Genomic DNA, 22,675 nt, shown 5'->3' with positions numbered 1-22,675 from the left:
GTTTGCAGGAGAAAGTGAAAAATCGACGGTCAAGCATGTAGCTTGATATGCCATTGAAATCGATGAATTGACTAACAATGAGTATTTGAAAATGAGATATTTTTTTTCTTCACTTACAAAAAATGTCTTCACTTGGTTTTTAAATTTGCAACCTAACACGATTCATAGTTGGGTTCAATTAGAAATGAACTTTCACGATTAATTTTTTAGAGGAGAAATGAAAGTGACTTTATCAAATTTATTTACAGTAAAAAGAGAAAAAATTGAATTGATTGATGACTACCTAATACGATTCAATAATATGAGAAACAAGTATTTCATTCATATTCTTGAACATGTGGTAGTCAAGATGGCCATTAATGGTCTTGATTTCAATATTCGAAAGAAATTAGTAAATCAGTAATTTTTAGACTTGGCTCAATTAGCGGATAAGGTACAACAAATTAAAAAGCTGAACAAAGAAAAAGAAGAACTTAGTCAAGCAAAAGAAAACCTTTAATTAAAAAGGTAAATTATATCGACTGTATGAGTGAAGAAGAGTTGAACAATGAGTATACTTTTGCTACAGAATTAAAAGATGGGCCTCCATATGTGTGTTGATCTCTTAATCCAATAAAAGACAAAACTCCTTTGTCAGGGAGAAGAAGTTATTCTTTTGACTTGACGAAAGCTGAACAAATTTTCGACATATTATTAAAAGATAAACAGCTTGTACTCCCTGAAGGAAAAATATATGTTTCTGAAATTAGAAATAAAAAGTTTTGCAAATTTCATCAAGCCTCTGGCCATTATACTAATAATTATATACGTTCAGGGACTTGATACAAAAGGCTATTGAAGATGGTCTATTGAAGTTTGCAGAAAAACCTGAAATAAAAGTGAATTCTGATCCTTTCCAGGTCACGTCAAACTTTGCTGAAACAAAGGAGATGACTTTCTTGATCAACATGGCCTCTGTCGAGCCTATGAAAAAATATGATCAATTCGAACTTGATATGTTCGAAACAGAAAAGCCTATCTATCCAAAGCTAGGAGAGGACTTGTTGAATTTTTTGCTAAGGCAAAGAGAAGAAGAGGGAAACATTGCCATATTCCCCCGATGCAGTGCTCTATTCGACTCATCAACTTCTAAGGCTTTCGATTCTTACAAAAAGAGTAGAGAGTGGGTTTTCCAAAAAGAAGCAAGCTCGATTAAAGTAGGGGAAAGAATTGAGACTTTTTCGGTGCTCCTGTCAAACAATAGATGCGCACTATCGTCACAGTCGATTAGAAACCCGAAAGGGTGTCTAATCAAACTAGAGTTCTCCCTTCTAATGTGTCAAATAATCAACGGGTATAGAACAATGCTCCCAACTACTCAAGAAATTATAATTTCAGCATTTCAAGAAGAGGATTTGGGCATTAGGATGAAAACCATAAAAGAGGTATTTCTCGACGAGAAAGAAGCAGAAGAGGTGGTGGTTGAGCTCGATGTAATGATCAAGATAGAACTCTCTTCATTCCAAGAGTTGTGGCTCAAGCACAGGGTGCTTATGTCGACATAGAGGGTCCATATCTAGAATTAAGCAAAGTGAGAGAGTCCTTCAGAAGCAAGAACAAAAGGGGGGATAATGCATTAATGGTTAGCCAGAAGTCAAACAATGAGTCGAAAGAAACATCACTAACCAAGCTGGTGCCCAAAGGGAAAGAAGATGATGAATTTGGTCCCTAAGGCCAAGGAAAGCTTGGCCACGAAATCCACTTAATGTTGATATTGAGCCATTGGGATCGACTCTCAGCCTACATGGCTGAGAAGAAGGAGTGCACATGTGAGTGTGCACTAGATTGTATATATGATCTCAACCTCTTAGGATTTGAAAAGTCAGATTTGTTTTCAGAAGATTTGTACAAAAAAAATTTGAAGTACAAGATCCTTTCAATGAAGTCGAATTGGTCGAGAAGGCCAAATCACATATGTGAGTAAGTGCTTAGACCCTGATTTCAAAGAAGAACTAATAAAGGTGTTGAAAAAGTATCAAGATTATTTTGCTTGGCAATATGAGGAGATGCCTGAATTGAATAGATCCTTAGTCAAGCATAAGCTTCCCACTCTTGAGAATGCTCGACCCATTAAGAAAGTTCCAAGATATTTCATCCCCTGAAAATATGGTAAAAATCAAGGAGGAAGTCGAACGCTTGTTGAAAGCCGGATTCATTCAGACGACTAGGTATGTCGAATGGATTTCGAATATTGTGCTTGTAATTAAGAAAAACAGAAAGCTAAGAGTATGTATTAATTTTAGGGATCTGAATAAAGCCACTCCGAAAGATGAGTATCACATGCCAATTGCAGAAATGTTGATCGACTCTGCAGTAGGAAACAAACTTCTAAGCATCATGGATGGATACTCAAGATATAATCAGATATTCATTTCTCAAAAGGACGTGTCGAAAATAGCTTTTCGATTCCCAACGGCTATTTGGCACCTATAAATGATTAGTCATGCCATTTGGACTAAAGAATGCTGGAGTCACTTACGAAAGAGCAATGAACTCTATTTTTTATTTTATTGGTAAGTTTATGAAAATTTGTATTGATGATGCTATTGTGAAGTCTGAGCAGAAATAGTCTCATTTGAACAATTTAGAAACTGTTTTTAAACGAATGAGACATTATCAACTTAAGATGAATCCATTAAAATATGCTTTTGGTGTAACTGCAAAAAACTTCCTTTGATTTGATGCGAAATTTTTCAAAACCACAACTCGGCAAGTGCATTGAATTGTATCAAATAATACCACGGTGAGTGGGTTATCGTTCCCACGAGGATTAACGGACTAAGCAACAATGATTAATTGACTATTCTAATTAGACAAATCACAAAATAGAGGAGTGAGAATGAGGAATTCAAATGTGTAAACAGAGGCAAAGCAAATAGGAAACAGTGAGTGAAAGCAATAATGGTGGGAATGTTAAGATTTAAGAGATATTCACTCTTTAGGAAAACAATCATTATGTTCACTTATTTAAGGTATGCAGAGATCAATCGCGACAAAATCATAGAAAATTGAATTTCAATTCTTTGATAACCCAGTTTCTCCTTAATTAACTAATCACCAATTCCTTGGTCAACCAATTAAGAAAAGAGATTAAGCATAAATTTGATTTAGGTAGAAGCATCACCAATTCCTTAATTAACTAAATACGCCAGAAGCATCACTACAAGAAAAACGATGAGTATCGTCAGATTTATCGTCAAATTAAATATCATTCTAGATTTAATGGTATAAACAGCACTAGAAACTATTTACCAGCGGATTATTTTTGTCTGATGCTAACTACCGGCAAATTTTTCGTCGGTCTTTTCAATGGATTTATCGAGACTGAGTTGCTGATTATCGGATTAATCCGACGGTAACTTTAGCGCCATATCACGTGTTTTAATGCCAAGTTACGTCGGATTTGTCTGCCGGTAAATTCTATGGTTTTTTTATATTTTTTTGGCACAGTTAAACCACAATTAGTAGTCAAATTAAAACTCTTGTTAATAAAATTATTAGCAAAAATTCAAAATTAATAGAAATCGACAAATTATTTTACTAAAAATAAATGGTCTTAATATAATAAAATATCTACAGAAGTAGAATACAATGAAGTTGGCATAAAAAAAATTAAATCACTAAACCCTACAGATCCTGGTAATCGTCGTTGTCGTCATCTTCTCCTGCTAAGGCAGCGTCGGAGTAGGTCACTACAAGAAAATGGAACATTTGTAACAAAAAATTTGTATCAAATTTAAAATTGTTACAAATTATGATTTTTTTTTGTAACAATAATTAGTTATTGTTACAGAATATTTTGTAACAACAAGAAAATTTGTTACAAAACATTTGAATATTTTGTAACAACGTGATTTCTTTTGTTACAAATTATGTTGGCTTTCGTATCGAATTGTTGTTTTGTTGCAAAATATTATAATATTTTGTAACAAAAGATTTTATTGTTGCAAAAGTTTAAAATATTTTGTAACAAAAAATTAATTTGTCACAAAATACAATATTTTTGTAACAAGTTATTTATTTGTCACAAAATTCAAAGATTTTTTGTAACTAATAAAAAATGTTGTTTCAACATATTAAATGTAAAACTTCAAATTTTTAAAAATTAACATAATGAGTTATTTATGATTTATTATATTTATTGAAGACTTTATATTCAAAAATTTATTTTATTAAAAATATTTAAGTCAATTTAATGATACTTTGAGTTTAAAATTACGTTAAAAATTAAATAATAAGTTATTTATGATTTATTATATTTATTCAAAATTAATTTTTAGAGATTTATATATTAAATGAGTTTTTTCTTATTTATAATTTAAAGTTTTAGTAATTGAAAAAAATATAAAAATTTTATATAATTTAATTTAAATATTTAAAATTTTTGAATTTAATACTTTAAATTTTATGAATAAAAAAATTAACTTGATTATCTCCAATTTTATCTTAATTAGTATTTATTTAAAAATAATTATAAATTAATAATAAAATAATATTTCAAGAATAATTAATTTAATTACTCTAATTCTTAAAATTAGGATATTTATTTAAAAATAATTTAAGAATTTATAATTAAATAATATCTTTATATAATTATTTTTAAATTAAAATTAATTTATAATTATTATATTACCCTTATTTTTTATTAAAAAAACAAGAATTTTCGTAACTAAAAAAATTTATTTTAAAATATTTAAATATTTAACATAATTTTATTTTGTTTTAAAAATTTAATTTTTTAAAATATTATTTGTATTAATTAATAATTTTTATAAAAAATTCAAGATTATTACATTTTGGAGATTTATAATTTCTTGTATTTCTTGTCCTATATATCTACATTAGGGTTCTTCAATGTATCTTGTTAGTTTATACTTTAAAGTTTATATGTTGAAGATTTATAAAACAATCTTAGTTAAATAAAAGATATTTGAATTATTTATGTTATTATATATTATATAAATGTTAACTTGCTGAGTAAATTAGTTTATATATTAATTAATTAAAAAATTATAATTTGGCAAATTATGTGTATAATTTGTATTAAAAAATTATTACAAAATAAATAGTATTTTGTAACTAAAGAAAAAAATGTTACAAAATCAAGTTATATTTTGTAACAAAATTTTATGATAGGAAAAAATATATTGTCACCAAAAATATTTTGAAGATCAAAATTTGTTATCACTTTTGTAACAATTTTTGGTTTTTTGCGTCAGAAAAATTTGTTACAAAATATTACTTTGAATTGTAACAGTTCCATTTTTTGTTACAAAAACTTTTTGTAACGGGACATACTGCAACGGCCCTTTTTTTTTGTTACAAGATCCTTTTGTTTCAAAATATCGATTTTTTGTAACAATATTTTTTGTTACAAATATTGCTTTTTCTTGTAGTGGGTGCTAATGTCGGTGCCTTACCAACAACGTTGCCGCTAGGACCAACAGCAACGCTGCCTCCAGTGTGCATCTGGTGGTTGTATACCTTCATCTGCTCTTACAAACGATCTAGCTGCTCCAACTTTTTCGTTAGGTCCGAGCTGATGACAATGGCTCCTTCCACATGTGCAAGAAGGTTGTTGTATCTCTACTCAAACTGCTGCATTTGTTGGTGAAGCTCCTGTGTCAGCTTCTGCATCTCTTCTCTCAAGTCGATAACTTCCTGAGGATCAGCATGACCAGTGGTAGAGGCAAAGGAAGCCGCCAATGCGGAAGAGTGGAAGCCACTGGCAAAGAACAACCCCAACCTGAAGCGGCGATTCTTGTGGAATTCAGTGATGATCTCACGCCAAACGCTATCAGGATCTACTACTGAGGTCTTGGAGCCGGCTTCGTCGTTCCCACTAGGCGGCTGAGATTGCTGGGTTGTAGCCTCCAATCTTTGCATGTAATCCTCCTATGTCACACACGTTGTAGTTAGGATAACGGTTAATTGACTTTAAACCAAATAAATTTGAAAGTTAAAATTAATTTAAACTCAAATAATGGGTCGCAAACCGCTCGTCAGCAAATCTCTTCTTGTTTCCATCAGTATTGCCTCACGATTCAATGACTTAGACTACAGATATTCAAACCAATCAATAAAATAAATCAACAAACATCTAATTCAAGTAACTACAAACAAACATTACCAAACTACTTACCAGTCTGCTCTTCATCTTCACAAAAGTCGCCGACCCACCTGTATACTTCGACAACCTCGGCGAAGCCCTATTAGCAACATTCGTCAGACGGCGATGCTTGAACCCCTCATCATTTCTAAAGTGGGCCTCTAGTTTCTTCATGATAGATGGACGGATCTAGGTCGTTAGGTGGTCACGCCTCTGACGAATGTCGCTCATCATCTGTTGAAGTTATTTAGCTACTCAGTCGTCGAAAATCTTCCTAATCGTGAGATTTTGTTCTGTATCTCATATGAATTTCAACAGCACAAAGTGATTCAATTACATTGAAGAGACAAAATAAAATACAATTCAAATACAGTTAATTAATTAAACATTATTGGGTACTTACCGTCCACTTCAAAAATCATCGCTCTCTGGTCTCAGCAGGAATCTTCGTATAGCTCGATTACGAGTGGTCGTACATTGACTTAATGACCTCAGAGATCTCCTGTGTACAAGCATTGTTGTTTGGTGCAAACCTATCAGAGAAAAAACCTAAGATTAACAAACACATAAACTTAAGATTAATAAACTTAAGATTAAAAAATAGTATGTACTCATGTCTGCATGCCATCAGGCCAAATCATCCATCAGATGACGGGTGGTGGTAGAGGGGCATCCTGCTGGAGCACACTAGAGGAATCACCCACTGCGGACTCTGTTGTTGGATCTGTAGCGGTGTAGCAGAAGGAGGCACGTAATTCGGAGTTTGGGACCATGATGAATTGCTGGCCCGCAGGACCCGCCTATGACATCACAGGGGTCGACGGAGTAGTCAAGGTAGAGGGAGATGACTGAACACTCCCTGGGAATTCGGTGAAAACACTCCCTCTACCACGACAACGAGACCCACTCGATCTACCTCTACTACCTATCAACATGTCTACAAAGAGAATATATTATTAACACTAATCAGCATATATACTACATGAATTATTCAACAAAACTCCCCAAAAAAATTGAACATAACCTCCCCTAAAATTGGATATATATATCTATCTTTACGATTCCCATAAATCCAATCAATTTCAATCCACAACATCAGTCAATACTCAATTAATTTCATAAGAATTAAACTCAACTAAATAAGAAGCTTTCATGATTCAAATACAAAGCAATAAGATGTGACATGCATAAATCCAATGCAAAAGCAATATGCGAAACTTTATGTATGAATTAGATTGAACTATTTATTCTTAAGTCTCCCAAACCAACTAATTTAAGTCTTTGTTAACAAATTGATAAATTCAAATCTCATCATAAATTGATAACCATACACTTAGTCAATTACATTACATACATAGCATCATAAGAGAAATTAACTAAATTAACCAAATCACATTTTTTTTATAAAAAACAAGTTTAAAAAAATTAAGCAAGAAAAATTAACTAACCTGGACCTGGTGAATGACGACGAGGCTGGACCTTGCGACAGATGACGAAGCATGCTGGACCAAGGGAAGAACCTGGCGACGCGAAAAATAGCGACATGTTGGCAGTGAGAAGAACGGTGGCTGCAATGGATGCTAGGATTTGCAATGGCGGGTGCAATGGAGGTGTCGCGGAGAACGGTCAGTGCAAGGAGAGGAAGGATGGGATGGGCAAGCGGTATGGGGCTAACGGCACAGCGGGGTTCAGAGGCGGCTAGAGAGAGAAAGGGAGAAGAGAGGTTAGAGAGAGAGAAGATTTTGAATTGAATGGGGAGAGGGTTCACGCTTTGAATTTTATGGCTCATTATCGATGGTGACCCGTTGCAGGTCACCAAAATGCAGCATTTCTCTAAATTAGGTTTACCGGCGGATTATTCTGAGAGTAAATTTTATGCTAAATTTCGTGCCTATTTCTCCCCTTTTTTTCTCCAAATATTACGGGTAAATTTACCGTCAGAAAATAGGAATCCACCAGTAATGATTTGATTAAATGAAATTTTCAACAAAAATATCGGTAAAACCGACATGAATGTTCGACGCTAAATCTAACGATAAATCCGATGCTACTCGTCGTTTTCTTGTAGTGCTTCCTTCTTAAATATATAGAATTATTTTTCTTCGAGTAAAGAAAAAATCTGTCCCTGACCTTTTTTTTTTTTGTAGACATTTTCATCCCCAAAGATTGGAAAATACATTCATGTCCTTAACCTTTTCAAAACGCAGACAAATTGATCCCTCCGTTGAAGTAACTTCATTGGACTCAACGGAAAACGCTGATGTGGCTCCCGTGACGCTGACCTGGCCGTTACGGGAGCACATGTGGCATGTAGCTTTTCAAAACAGGACATATTAGTCCTATCACACCAAAACGTGTAGCTTTTCAAAACAGGACAGATTAGTCCTACTATACCAAAACGATGCCGTTTCTAAGCTCTGTTTCTCAGCTCTGTCAAGTCAACTGTGAACAATTCCCATTAACCCCTCTTCATTTCTGCAATCAAAAATCAAAACCCCTCTTTGTTGTTTGATTGTGCTATTGGGTTAGTGTGGTGGTGAGGGGTAGGAAATGGAAGATATCAAACATATTAAAAGGCTCTATGAACAAAATAGGAAGAACATGTTAATAAAACTATGAATTGAAAAGATAAAATAAAGAGGATCTATTTGAATTATTTATTTATGTATTGTTCTTAAATATATTTACTAACAGCAATCGTCAATTCTGTTTCTATCTTTTTGGTAAAGAATTTATCATAAGTAAAAAAAGTTATATACACATTCTCACCAAAATTGTGAATTGCAAGTGCCAACTATGACCCTTGAATGGACGGCAACCACTCCCCCTACTAGATTCTCATACTCTACTTTCTGGAACCCTGCATCAGCAATCATTGATGCAAATTTCTCCTGCAAATTCAACATAAAATAGGATAATTAAGATAATTCCCATATGCAAAATTTCTAGACATGAATATATTAGATTATCAGAGCAATTTCTGCACAATGCTTAGTATGATAATAGTATAATACATAAACATGCAAGCATAAGCAAATATTCAAAAATTGAAGATAAAGCTCCATGGTAGAAAAACAGATGATAATGCTGAGTTGAATAATTGAGTTTAATATATGAGACAGCTCCAAGATAACTAGGAACGCAGCTTGCTAAAATTAAATCATATGTAACAAAGAAATGTGAAAAATCATCCCATTGATCTACGACCCATCTACCTACTCAAAACCTGGTTCACATCTTTTTCGAACACAAAATACAGGCTCACTGTATACTAAATTTGACAGAAATCGAGCCTGGCCGGGAGGGCCCAGAGCCTTGCGGGAGCTCCGGGACCCACTAAGGACCCCATAGCGAGACCCACAAAGACGCCGTCATCCTTGGCGGAAGCGTCATCGTCAGTGCGTATGCGCTTGCCGAGTATGAAGGGAGTGGGAGCGAGCAAGGGCTTGTGGTTGAGCGAAGACGCTACAGAGGTTGAGGAAGGAGAAGAGAGAGAGCCAGCACCGCCGCGTACGGAGACGGAAACGGAGGAGAAGCTGGCGGGAGTGGTTCCGGTTCCGGTGGCGGCGATGATTGAGGGCTCAACCTGGCAGAGGAGCCACTCGATGGTCTGGCCGTCGAACTTGTGGCCGAGCTCCGCCATGGGTCGGAATGCTCCCTTTCTTCCTTCACCCGCTTCACCCTCACACTGCATTCGAAGGATTAGGATTCTAGGATTTCATAGATTGGGGGTGGAGGAGAAACGACGACGTTTTGATTCCGGGGACTAATACGTCCTCTTTTCAAAAGCTCATCCCACGTGGCAGCCCGTAACGGCCAAATCAGCCCCACGGGAGCCACGTCACCGTTTTCTGTCAGGGCAAACGGAGCGACTTTAACGGATGGATAAATATGTCTGCTTTTTTGAGGGGTCAGGGACATTAAAATATTTTTCAATCATCGGAGACGAAAATGTCCGCAAAAAAATAGGTCAGGAACGGATTTGTCCTTTACTCTTTTTCTTCGCTATCAATTACCTTTGGATGCTCACAAATTTAAACAACTTGATAAATTCTTTTAAGTGTGTTAGAGAAAAAAAAACCTATATCCAAACACGATTTAATCCCATTCGCATGAATATCTACCCCTTTTAAGAATGTCTAATGAAAATTGTTATGATTATAGCAAATAGAAAGCAGCCATAGTAAATTTTACCAAACCTCAAGAATTGTAATTTGCCTTAAGAATTAGGAAGAAATCGGTAGAGAAACGATGTTATAGAATTTAATAATTTAATTTTACTTAGTTTTCACAGGCTCAATTGAAGCACATAAATGTAAGAATAACATAATTATAATGTTTAATTTCAAATTATTAAAAAACAAAGCATACAAGCATACAACAAAAGGAAGTAGCAATATATGGCTATATGTCCTTATTTTTCCTGCAAAGGTTTCAAGTATTCTCCTACTAGACCATTGCCTTTTAATTTTCTTTCTGGACAAATGATATTAATTTAAAGTGTAATATTCTGATGATAATAGTTCCCTCATTTCTTGCAAACGATTCCCAATCCATAAGAAAATTTAGTGCAATCAAGTGTGCCGATCATTTTAGCAGAGGTATCTCTCTCAGCAGAACTTTCTTGAGTGAACAAACAAGAAGCACAATCATGAGAAAGCAATGATGTTGTCTTGTAACTGTCTTCCCCACCAACAACCGGCATTGCGACACCTGGCTTCGCCGGGTTCTCGAAATCTGGCCTGTAAGTCTTTCCAAGAACACCGTCAACTTTTGGGGACAAGCTGAAGAACCTGAACTGAACTTCCAAGTGAGCAAAGCAATCGTCCTTAGGAACTTGATAGTTGTGAATTCTATCGTCTTCCTTAGTGATTGGCACCACATTGACAAGAATCTCAGCAACATTCTCTATTGTTACTATGACGCTGTTCTTGCTGGCTACTCTCTCGACTTTGATGTCTTTTGATGGCGAGAACCATGTGGAAAGAGTGACTTCATTTAAATCTATAAATTCTCCGTTGTAGGTGAGGTTGAGATGGTCAACCTCGTTGCTCCATTTGGCCGTCTTGGTGGCCTCGACTGACAAGGTTTGGGAGTTGAAGAGGACTCCAAGAGCCTGGATCCAGGTGTAATCACGGGCTCTGTTGGCTGGCCTGTGTCCGATGAAGCGACCATTGATTTGAAGGTTGGAATCAGAGACGAGACTGAAGTGCTGATTGCTCTTTCCATGAAAGTAGAACACTCTGCCATCTCCCCCAATGAAGCGGGGATCATAGCATCCTGATCCAGGTGCATTGCAGTTTGGTTTGCGATCTGGAAGTAATTAAAAAAGTTAGATAAATATTTTTTTTAAATTAGTTTTACAAAAATATTTTTTGAATACCAAAATTAACTACTATATATTTATATATAAATATATATTATTTAATTAACTTTTTTTTTGTATTTTAATATATTATTAATAGTTAATTTTGTTGTACACCTATAATAATTGATATAATTGAATCCAAAAATTCCAAGATTAAAAATTACAAAAATGGTAGAATAATGTGAATGGAGGGAAATAACTTACGTCTACAAACAGCTCTGCATGTGGGTTTGTTGCAATCAATTTGACAAACCTTAGCCTTAGGATCATTCGATACACTGCTTGGGCACTCTGCTGGGCACCTTATGTATTTTCCACTGCAACGGGTTCCTCCGTAACAATTCATATAATAATATGCATTTGTCTCCACCAAACTTGAAACAAACACTAGCAAAATGATTATGACAGAACTACTTTTGGTAATTTCCATACTTAAATTCTCGTATAGAAATCAAGTCGAGTTATTATTATTAGAGCTAATTGATGTAGCAATTCAATGTTTCGCCTGTTATTTATAGAAGTAATATGTCTATACATGTTGCTTGGTTATTGCAAAAGGTGGCTTCTGGAAACTTGTTTTCAAATCAACGTTAGCAAAGTTAAAAGTATGAACATGGGTTTCGCTGATTGCATGCAGAAACAACATTATCTTATGCAAGAAAGAATTCAAATAATGTATTCATATCATGGAAGGGTACAAAGTACATAGATGCTGTGAACGGATGCCTTTATAATGAAAATAGGCGGAGATAAATGGAAGGGTCTACAAACTTTAATTTAATTTATTTTTTAGGGATTTGGATTTTTTAAATTTTAAATTTAATTTTAGAAGGTAAAGTATGATCTATCACTATTTATTTAATAGGTGGGACCAAGAGAATACATGAGAGAAAAAATTGGTGAAAGATTTCACTTTATCCTCTAAGAGTAAATAGTCATTTCCGACCATAAAAGATTTAAGCACCAACAAAATTAACCATGACTAATTTAAACAAGACTTATAACCATAAAAGATTAACTCCACTTGACAAATCTAACCAATTATTAAATTTAAAATTAATTTCATTAAAAATTTTATAAAATTTTCAAAATGCCATTTTCTTTCGTCTTCTCCATCCCAATAATTTACCAAAACCAAATTCATCAATCCCTCCCTTCACCACTCTCAATCTCCTTCCCTCCCCACTCTCAGATCGTCGCTGCTAGGTTCTTCCTCGCCAGATCTACTCCTCGGCAGCATCGTCATCGTGACTATTGGGCTCCTTCTACTCTGCGCCACCGACAACTTCTGGCCGCCAGCCTTGTTGTCGACTGCTCCTTCTCACCTCCATCGCATCTCGTCGCCACTTTTTCCATGCCGGCAGACAAATGGAGAATCCAATAGTCACGACGCGATGATAAGGGTGGTCCAAGTCACGATATTTCGATGTGGCATTTCGTCGAACAGTTTTCGTACAGTGACAAAATTGCCCCAATATATACAACCCTTTATAATGGAGTTCCAAGAAACCACATCCTTAGAGGATATCTTGTGGAAGAGGTCGAGCTCTCCAGGGAGTATGTGGTGGCAGGCGTAGGCAGAAATCATGATGGTGGCAAGTGTCACGTGAGGGGAAGGGATTTGGTCCAAGAAGCCACGTGCCTCCTGCAAGGTTTTTGTGTTGAAGCGGTGAATAATGCTTGTATAAAGTGGTAGTACTTGCAATAGCTGAAGGGTCTCCGATCCCCAGGATCCAATGGTGGTGCCGGCGAATATTTATGTTAGATTGAACAGTGATTAAAATGAGTGTGTAGGACTCATTGAGATTTTGTGTTACATGTTTTTACTCTCTATTCTTTTATTGTCTCCCATAATCGTTCTTCGCTTGCATGCTTCTCTTTTGTTTTTGAGAGTTTGAGAGGTCATTCTCTTGCATCTTTATCTCCCCATTGTGTAGCCACAGTTTCGTAGTAGCAAGAGCCCAATAGTCACGATGACGATGCTGTCGAGGCGTAGATCTAGCGAGGAAGAACCTAGCAGCGACGATCTGAGAGTGGGAGGGAAGGAGATTGAGAGTGGTGAAGGGAGAGACTAATGAATTTGGTTTTGGTAAATTACTGGGATGGAGAAGACGAAAGAAAAAGGCATTTTGGAAATTTTATAAAATTTTTAATGAAATTAATTTTAAATTTAACGATTGGTTAGATTTGTCAAGTGGAGTTAATCTTTCATGGTTATAAGTCTTGTTTAAATTAGTCATGGTTAATTTTGTCGGTATTTAAATCTTTTATAGTTGGAAATGGCTATTTACTTATCCTCTAAAGTGAAAATCTAAAATTTAGAGGATTTAAATTCATTTTTTAGTGACTACCAACAAGTATATTAGGCTATGTTCGTTTATATAGGTATGAGAAACTAAGATAGAGACAGGGCACAAACTATATTTGATAGATGAGATATAAATAGAGATGCTGTCTCTAAAAATATTGAATTAGTATATTTTGTATTTATCCTATCAATTAGAATACAGAAAGGCAACTTATTTTTTATTTTTCTTTTATTATTCTTATTAATTTTTTATAATTATATTTTTTATTATATATATTTTTTAAATTTTTTAATAAAAAATGAGAATAAATTAAACTTTTATAATTTGTTCTAGTTTATTACTAAACAAAACACAAGAATACTAATTTTTATGTCTTTATCATTTGTGTTTTGTTCTCAGTGTCTTATCTTATTCTGTTGTCAGGATCAAACATAATCTTATATCCAATTTTTGCCATAATTTATATTTAAGATTAATGGGTGCTTTAAGAGAAGTACTTTAAATTTATAAATTTTTCATATGTTGGAGTATCTACCCAATATTTCGTATTTTAGAATTTTCTATGATTAGAATCTAGAAAAATCGTGTATCAAAAATAAAAATATTTAAAATTATTATTTGTAAAAATAATATTTAATTTGTGAATAATTAAAGATCTTTTCTAGACTACATAATTATTGGATTAATATTTAACTAGTAAGAGAATTTTACTAGTATATTCTTTATTCTAGTAAACTATACCAAAATATTTTAGTGATATTTTAGAGTTGAAATAATTTATCATATTAATGTAATTGACACTAATAAAAAAAACTAATTGACCAGATAAAATAAAATTATGTAAGATAATTACCACACTTGATAATTATCTCTTAATTAAGAGATATTTTGAGCCACAATCTTATTCTTTTATCTTTATTTTCATAGACTTTTTCTGTTTCTCTCATTTATTATAATTTATTTTCTTCCTTATTTTCGTAAGAAATATGAGAGAAAAGAAAGAACCAAGTATGCTCATCTAAAATTCATGCTTGATTTTATGAAGGATTCTAGGCTGTGTTAATTAATTTCTGTCGTAATCTTCTTCTCGTCCATACCAATTTAAGCAAGGTTAGTAAAAAAAATCATCTCCTTTCTCCTTCACATAAATTCGGCCATGAGAAAATTGCCATGGATGATCTATTTTAATTTTTTATCTTTTCTTGTTTAGGAATCATGTTCTTGGTCCCCAAAGAGTAGAAAATCACAAATTTTAAACTTAAAAGGTGAGAGAATTTCTCCTCTCTTTTCTCTCTTAAGTTTCGTCATATGGCTATAGAAGTATAAGGTTATTCATTTAATTCTCTTGTTTTAGGAATCATCTTTTAAACTCCTAAAGAAGCAAGAGTTTTAATTTTTCAAGCTCTAAAGATAAAAATTTTCTTTTTCATAGTGAATTCGGCCATCATGGCCTCTTGGAGACTAATGTTTATTTTGATTGAAATTAGGTATGTTTGGGTGACCTAAGGACCATTAGGAGGTAATACAAGCTTGGATATGAGGTAAGGGTTAAGTTAGAGTATTTCTTTTTTTAAATATGTTTGCTTGAAACCCTAAGTTGATTGATGATGTGTATTAATGGATTTGAATGTTTGAATGTGTAATTGATGATATTTGAATGTTGAATTGATGATTGGAATGAATTATGAATGAGATTGAAAGTTTTTGAAAACTTTAGGATTTTGTTTAACGTATTTAGGCTAAAATGTAAATATGAAAATGTTAAACTAGGCTAGTTAAATTTAAAGTGTTGAGATAAAATTTTAGTAAATAGATTTTAAGGCACAAATATGAGAGAAAGATTAAAACCTATCAAGAAAAGTATTTAAAAGTCTCTAAAACAAAACCTAGGAGATCAAAATACAATTTAGGCAAATTTAAAAGCTAGAAGAGATGTTCTCAAAAGAAAGATAAAAAAATAAAGAGTAAAGGATAAATAAGTCCTTGACCATTTTTTCTGCAGACATTTTCGTCTTTCAGAATTTAAAAATACTTTTAAATTCTTGGCCTCTTCAAAAGTTGGACAAAAGAATCCTTCCATTCATATGGGTCTGTCGGAGCCAACAAAAAAATCTGACGTGGCCCTATTATGCTGACCTGGTCTTACAGATACATATGTGGATAGAACCTTTTCAAAACGGGACAATTAAGTCCCCGACTATAAAAAAATGTCATTTCAAAGGCAGCCCTAAACACGACGGAATTCCTTCTTGCTCTTCATCTCATGCAGCTTCATCCTCCCTTCACCATCTCCATCTTCATGAACCTCCAGCCACGACCGCCGACGAGCTCCCCCGCGTTTGAAGAAACCCCAAAACCGTAAACTCATTTTCAAATTCTCTTCTTCCCCTCTCCTCCCCTCTGATTTGCGTGTCGCCCTCCTCTCACCACCATCACCTCCAATTCACCATCACCACCACTCTATAGTTTTCATTCAGAACCCAACAACCACCATCTTCCTCTTCCATTGTTGAAACTGCCACACCGAACTGCCGTGGTCCACTCTCTTCCCCTCCTTTTCATCGTCCCACATTATTGCTGCCTCTCACTGTTTCATCGCCAGCAGTCCACGCCACCGCCGCGGCCTTCTCCACTTCCTTCTCCTTTCTCCTTTTCCCTTTTTCCCCGTTCTAGATCACATTGTCACTCTTTCTTTTCCTTCATGAAAACAGAAGAAAAAGAACAACCCCTCTCACTCTCCAACCACTTTCTTCATCAACATCATCGCTGGCCATTTTTTTCGCTTTTGGTGATGATCACATGTCTGGCCACCACAGAATCACCACCTGTTGCCTTCTTCTTCTTCCCCTCCCTTTGGCCCTCACCTAATTTCTCTCTAGCTCACCCTCTCTCAAATTGCAGAACTGTAAAGCCACAAAATGCTGTCGTTTTGTAGTGCAAAGACTTATTTATCCTTTATTTTTTGGGGGGACATGCCATATCAGCACCGTAACAGACACAAAGCTCTGTAATGAACACGTGGGTGCCACTTCATTAATCTCTGTTTGTTCTTCGAGAGGCAAATGGACGGAAGGATCTATCCGTCCACCGTTTGTAAAATTCAGGGGATTAAAACTATTTTAAATTCTAAAAGACAAAAAAATGTCCAAAAATTAAAAAATTAAAGACCTATTTGTCCTTTACTAAAAAATAAAACTGAGCAGAGTGTAGAGACTTATAGTAAATTAGTGGAAAAGAGGATAAAAGTACAAAAAAATTTTTTGCAATAATATAAAAATATAAAAAGTTAGGGGTAAAAATATAAATACTAAAGTTTAAAGATAAAAATATAATTTCATAAAAAATTGGAATAAAATTATAATTATAATAAAGTTTGAAATATAATAGTATTTAAATAAAGCTTAAGAGAGAAAACAGTAATTATAATAAAGATTAAAGGACAAAATAATAATTACAATAAAGATCAAGGATAGCATGGTCATTAAGATAAAAATTAGAGATAAGAGTATAATTATAAAGGTAAAATGGTCATTTGGATAATTAAGTTTAGAGGTAATAAGATAATTTTGGAGCTTTAGGAACATAAAGGTCATGTTTGAAAATATTGAGAGTAAAATGGTAATTCACTAATAGAAAGGGTTAATTAGGTATTTTTCAAAAATATTAAGGTGAAGATGGGTACTAATGGTATAAGATCAAGCATTTTGTCATGTTTGTGCAATTCTTTGATATAATGTAGGGATGTCCACTGATATTTAAATGAACACTATTTTTCAATTATATGCATATTATAGCATCAAGCATTGCAACGATTTCTGGTTGTCAGGCCACTTTTATAGTTTCATCCAAATCAACACATGTGCCTAACAGATGTAATGGAAAGCTATACCTGGAATTTATCCTAGGTAATGTCAAGTTTCGCGTATTTAATCAACACGTGAGCTTATAGCCTGCTTAAGACATACATCATCATATTGATTGTCATATATTATATGAGATTGTGCTATGTGAGTTGTTTATGCTTGCTTGTTATTACTATTTGCTTGTTATGATAGACTGTAGCATTAGACATAAAAAGATAAAAACTATGGACCTAAGGTCAAACTAGTATGTGCGTTATTGTCTCGACGTAGAGATAAACCCTAGCCTGCTATACGAGTTGACCTTTTATCCCTGTCGTTATTATCCTGCTAGAAATTGTAGGTTCTCACCCTTTTCTTTTACTGTTCCTACAGATGGTGTCAATAGTGATGTACATTGAGTTGTTGGTGCCGTTCTCTTGGGACAACCCAGGCTACAGGAGCATGCTCATCTATGATAAGACTCGTGTTTATATGCATCTCTACGTGACAAACCACTCTACTTTCCACTTCTTACTCCTTTCTATAAACTGGATTCACTACAAGAGGTTTCTCTTAATGAGTTGCGACTAGAGAGTCCATACCACCCATTTCGAAGTTACAGCTAGAGCCACAGCCATACTCGGGCCTTGGCGAGGTAGTCTCATACACTTTTGACGGGAGCAGTGACGACAGTAAGGAGTTGGGACAATGTAAACTCCACTAAATTAGTAAGTACTTAGTCAATAAATTAAATTTTAATAAAAAAATTAGAAATAAAAATCTTATATTAAAATAGGATAGAGCTCTTTAAAACGAGAATTTTGACACTAATTTTGAAGCATTTGACCCAAGATTGGGCCGGACAGGCTGAACCGATTGAACCGGGTCCAAACCGAGACCGTGGGCCCAACCGGACCCATTACTTAAATGAGTTGAAGCTCATCTCTTTCCCCATTCAGCAAAGAAGAACGCTGAATAGCCAAGGGAAGAGGGAGCTTCCAAACCCTCACCATAACATCAATTCACCATAACTTCTTCATTCGAGCTCCAATTGCCACACCGTTTGCGGCTATGCGTCCAGCGCGTCGAGCTCTACGATTCTATCAGATCAATTTCATAGGTAAGCTTTAATTTTATCCCAGTTTCTCTACCCCTTAAATTTCAAAAATTGGTAAGAACCCATGTTGAAATTTTGTTTAATTTGGTACTCTAGGTTCAATTTAGCTTGTGGAGCTTGACGGATTTAGTTTGTTTAGTCCGTGGGCACGGTAAGAATTCTAAACCTAGCTATTTCTTGTTTTGATTATGTTGGATATTGAGTTGTTGGGTATATGTATGTATATATATGTGTTAGGTGTATGAATGCATGATATTGAGACCTTGGAATCATTGAAAGCTTGTTTTGAGAGCTTGGTGGGTGTTAGAGTTGAATTTTGGTGATTGAAACCTTGCACTTTTTTGCCTAGTGGGTTGCCTTGCTTAATATGTGGAAATCGGCAAAGGTATGGTTTAGGTTTCGCGTATTTAATATGTAATGTTCTGTGAAAACTTAGGCTAGGTGACCATAGGATAGGTTGGAACGTATGTGTAAATTTATTGCTTAGTGTCCTTGATAAGAAGTATGTTTTGGTTTGGTGCTTGTTGACTAGTTGGTGATTTGATGAATTGATAACTAATAGCTTGAGTACATGAGCACATGAGCCTAGAATTGGTGAGTTATAATTTTGGTTAATGCATTGGGGAAGTGTATGTATGTTATTATTGATTTGAGGTATGGTTTATTATGGTGGTTGTTGTGGTATTGAGGAAGAACACATTATGTTGATGGTTGTAGGTTTGGTCATGAATTGGATGTGATTTTTAATGAAAATGAGGTTTTGAAGTTTTGTGTAATTTTGGTTTTCGGCCGAACTTCGGTGAGGCATAACTCGGCTTCCTAATCCCAAATTGTTTCAAACTAATTTTATATGAAAATTGGGTTCGTGAAGTTTACACCGTTCAAAGAACGGAGGTAAAATTATTTAAAACAGAAAAGTTATGCGCGTCGGAAGTTGGGATTTAAAAGGTTGGGATTCTGCAGCTTTCAGACTTACGCAAATTTTTGGAAAAACGTACGTTCACACATACGCGTGGCCCACGCGTACGCGTGACCCGACATTTGCATACGCGACCAGTCGCTTGCAACGCGACTAACCCTTTCGGGTTGGAATTCTCGCGTACGCGAGCAGGGGCTTGCGCATGCAAGCAAGGGTTTCCGCATGCCCACACGTACGCGTGGCCTCCGTTTTTTGCAAAACTGGATTTTGTGTTTTTGAATCAAGTTTTAGACTTTTAAACCTCTATTCTCATTCTTTTAGTTATAAAGTATAACATTAAGCCTAATAGTTAGTTGAAGCTAGGAAATTGAGATAACTTGGGGATGAAGAAAATGGGTAAACATGATGAATTATAAGAGAATGATGTGAAGGCTGAAAGAAGTTATGATGACATGGCTATGATGAATAATTATGAAATGAATATGAATGATTATAAGTACTTATGTGGCTATGAATTTAATATTATCTAAGATACGAGTTCCCTGGGTATAGAATCGTAGCTTGCCACCACGTGTTCCAGGTTGAAATTCGATACTCTGTTGACCCTACGTCGTAAGGGTGACCGGGCACATATAAATTCTCGAGAATGAATATCCCCAATTGAGTAAATTATATATGAATGTATGAATGAAATGAGAAAAGCTATGCGTAGACTCATGGGGATGCGCGACGAAGGACAATCCAAGGGTTTCGGACATGTCGGGTTGGCTTGATAACCGACAAATGAGCCTCATCAGCCATAGGACAAGCATACATCATGTGCATTATGTTTGTTTGTTTGCTATGCATTATTTGGAAATGCCTAACTGAATATATTCTTCTAATTGTTATATTTTCTACTTGCACTACTTGCCTTCTACTTGTGCTTGAACTTGTCTGTTTGTTTGTCTTTGCTAAATCATTGGTGATGGAGGAGCGGAGGAAAGGTGGACAGGTTTAGTGTTGAAGTTAGGTTTAAGTTGAGTTTGGAATTCCTTAGAACACCTACCCCTTTGTGGTTTCTGTTTAGTAACTTAAGTTTTATAATCTGAGTGTGGCGTTCTAGGATTGCCTTTGGCATTCCCAAGACCTTATATATTATATGCGTGGCACCTTTAGCATGCTGAGAACCTCCGGTTCTCAACCCATACTATGTTGTTATTTTCAGATGCAGGTTGAGAGGCACCTTGCTAGGCGTCTGGACTGTTGAAGCGGAGTGGTTTCTGGGTTTTCTTGTTATTTAGTTTATATATATATATATATATATATATATATATATATATATATATATATATATATATATATATATATGTACTTAGCTTTCTCTCCAAGTAACTTGTTTATTTTGTCCCTCTTAGAGGTTTAAGGAGAGTTAAGGTTTTATCTTTCTATTTTGGGTAATTTGGGGTACGTATATATGTATGTAAATATTCTCCGGCCAGCTTTGGCTTCGCAGGCTGAGTTAGGAGCTAGTTATTATGTATCCTTGACTATCTATTCTCTCTTTTGTTTAGTTATTATACCTATGATCTTCATGTTTCTTAGCACGCAAGTAATCTCGTTTTCTGAGCGTTGCGCTTTTTATTTTGCGATTTTATTTTACCTGTTTTCCAAGACTCCTCGTATATTACTCTCTTTCCAATACTATTATGTATATATTTTATTTTAGAGGTCGTAATACCACATCACCTCTGGTTTACGGCTTAAGAGTAAAGCTTTGTGTGGTAAGGTGTTACATTATGGTATCAGAGCAGTTCGTTCCTATAGAGTCTGAGGAATGGACTGACTATGCTTCTGTGCATTCTCTGTGTATGTGTCTATGTGCTATTAGGATATCTAACTGATATATATGGCATAAACATTCGTGAGCATGCATTTGGAACTTAAAGCACTAGACTTGCGATATTGAGATTGATCAACTTGATATCACTTGTTTGATGTATATAGGGACCAGATGTCAACTCGCGGACGCGGTTGCGGGCAAGGTAGAGGCAGAATAGGAAATGATATTCGTGAAGCGACAGGGAATAATCCTAACTCTGTAGAATTTATGGCTGCCTGGAAAACATGGATGCGGCTATGCAGGCAACAGCCGAAGCTCTGGGAAACCAAATGAACAATGGGAATAATGGCAATAATGGCGATGAGGGCCTTATGACGCTTTTTTCTTTCCCGAAGGTTCATCCTCCGACCTTCAGAGGAACCTCAAACCCCACCGATGCGGACAACTGGATTCAGGCTATAAAGCGAGCACTACAGGCTCAACAGATTCCTGAAGAGCAGTGGATTGAGTTTGGAACTTATCAACTACAAGGCGAGGCCCAGCACTGGTGGCAGGGAACACGGCGAATCCTGCAGCCAGATGGTATCATGATTTCTTGAAAATTGTTCCGAACAGAGTTCTACAAGAAATACTTTCCCATTTCAGTTAGAAATGCTAAGGAACTTGAACTACTTCAGCTGAAACAAGGTCAGATGACTGATACTGAGTATACTAGCATATTTGAGGAATTGTGTCGCTTTTCCCAGATATGTCAAGGAGCTCCTAAGGATTTTGCTGAATAGAAATGCATCAAGTATGATGGAGGCCTTCGAAGCGATATTCTGAGCTTCGTTGCACCTATGGAGATTAGGGTATTTTATGAACTCATGAACTAGAGTAGGGTGGCTGAAGAGTGTGTGAGAAAGGCTGCAGCAGAGAAGGGAAGTTTGAGGGTGCCTTTCCAGAGGACTTTAGGAAGAAACTTTGCACCAAGGGGCAGACAATTCAAGCGTAGCGACCTTGTCCCTCAACACAATCAGGAGCAGGGCAACTTCAGAAGGCCGAATGCTAATGCTAATCAAGGAAGAAGGTTTGAAAAGCAGTCACAGCAGGATTTGAGCTGTCAGAGATATGGGAAGTATCATCCAGGAGTTCCATACAGGTTTAGAAC

General features: G+C 35.3%; 1 protein-coding gene and 1 long non-coding RNA gene across 2 annotated transcripts; one reads left to right on the top strand and one right to left on the bottom strand.

The window, feature by feature from the left end:
* Positions 1-10,462: 10,462 nt before the first annotated feature.
* LOC112737884 (uncharacterized) lies at positions 10,463-12,010 on the bottom strand. Its single transcript, XM_025788034.2, has 2 exons — positions 11,721-12,010; positions 10,463-11,461 (listed from the first exon to the last, which is right to left on the bottom strand). The coding sequence occupies exons 1-2, from the start codon at positions 11,944-11,946 to the stop codon at positions 10,677-10,679; spliced, it is 1,011 nt and encodes a 336-aa protein (XP_025643819.1). The 5' UTR covers positions 11,947-12,010; the 3' UTR covers positions 10,463-10,676.
* Positions 12,011-15,035: 3,025 nt separating this feature from the next.
* Positions 15,036-18,779, top strand: LOC140178129 (uncharacterized). Its single transcript, XR_011870371.1, has 3 exons — positions 15,036-15,090; positions 15,313-15,366; positions 18,061-18,779. It is a non-coding gene; the product is annotated as an uncharacterized lncRNA (long non-coding RNA).
* Positions 18,780-22,675: the final 3,896 nt, after the last annotated feature.

The sequence above is a fragment of the Arachis hypogaea genome, chromosome 13 (assembly GCF_003086295.3).
Source record: "Arachis hypogaea cultivar Tifrunner chromosome 13, arahy.Tifrunner.gnm2.J5K5, whole genome shotgun sequence".
NCBI lineage: Eukaryota > Viridiplantae > Streptophyta > Magnoliopsida > Fabales > Fabaceae > Arachis > Arachis hypogaea.
Note: the sequence above shows the minus strand (reverse complement) of the source record. Positions and strands in the feature narration are given on the sequence as shown.

Excerpts from the sequence above, each read along its gene's own strand:
- LOC112737884 (XM_025788034.2), bottom strand. The coding sequence starts at position 11,946 with ATGGAAATTACCAAAAGTAGTTCTGTCATAATCATTTTGCTAGTGTTT. Across the intron at positions 11,462-11,720 it reads ATGCAGAGCTGTTTGTAGAC|ATCGCAAACCAAACTGCAAT; the intron begins GTAAGTTATTTC and ends AATTACTTCCAG.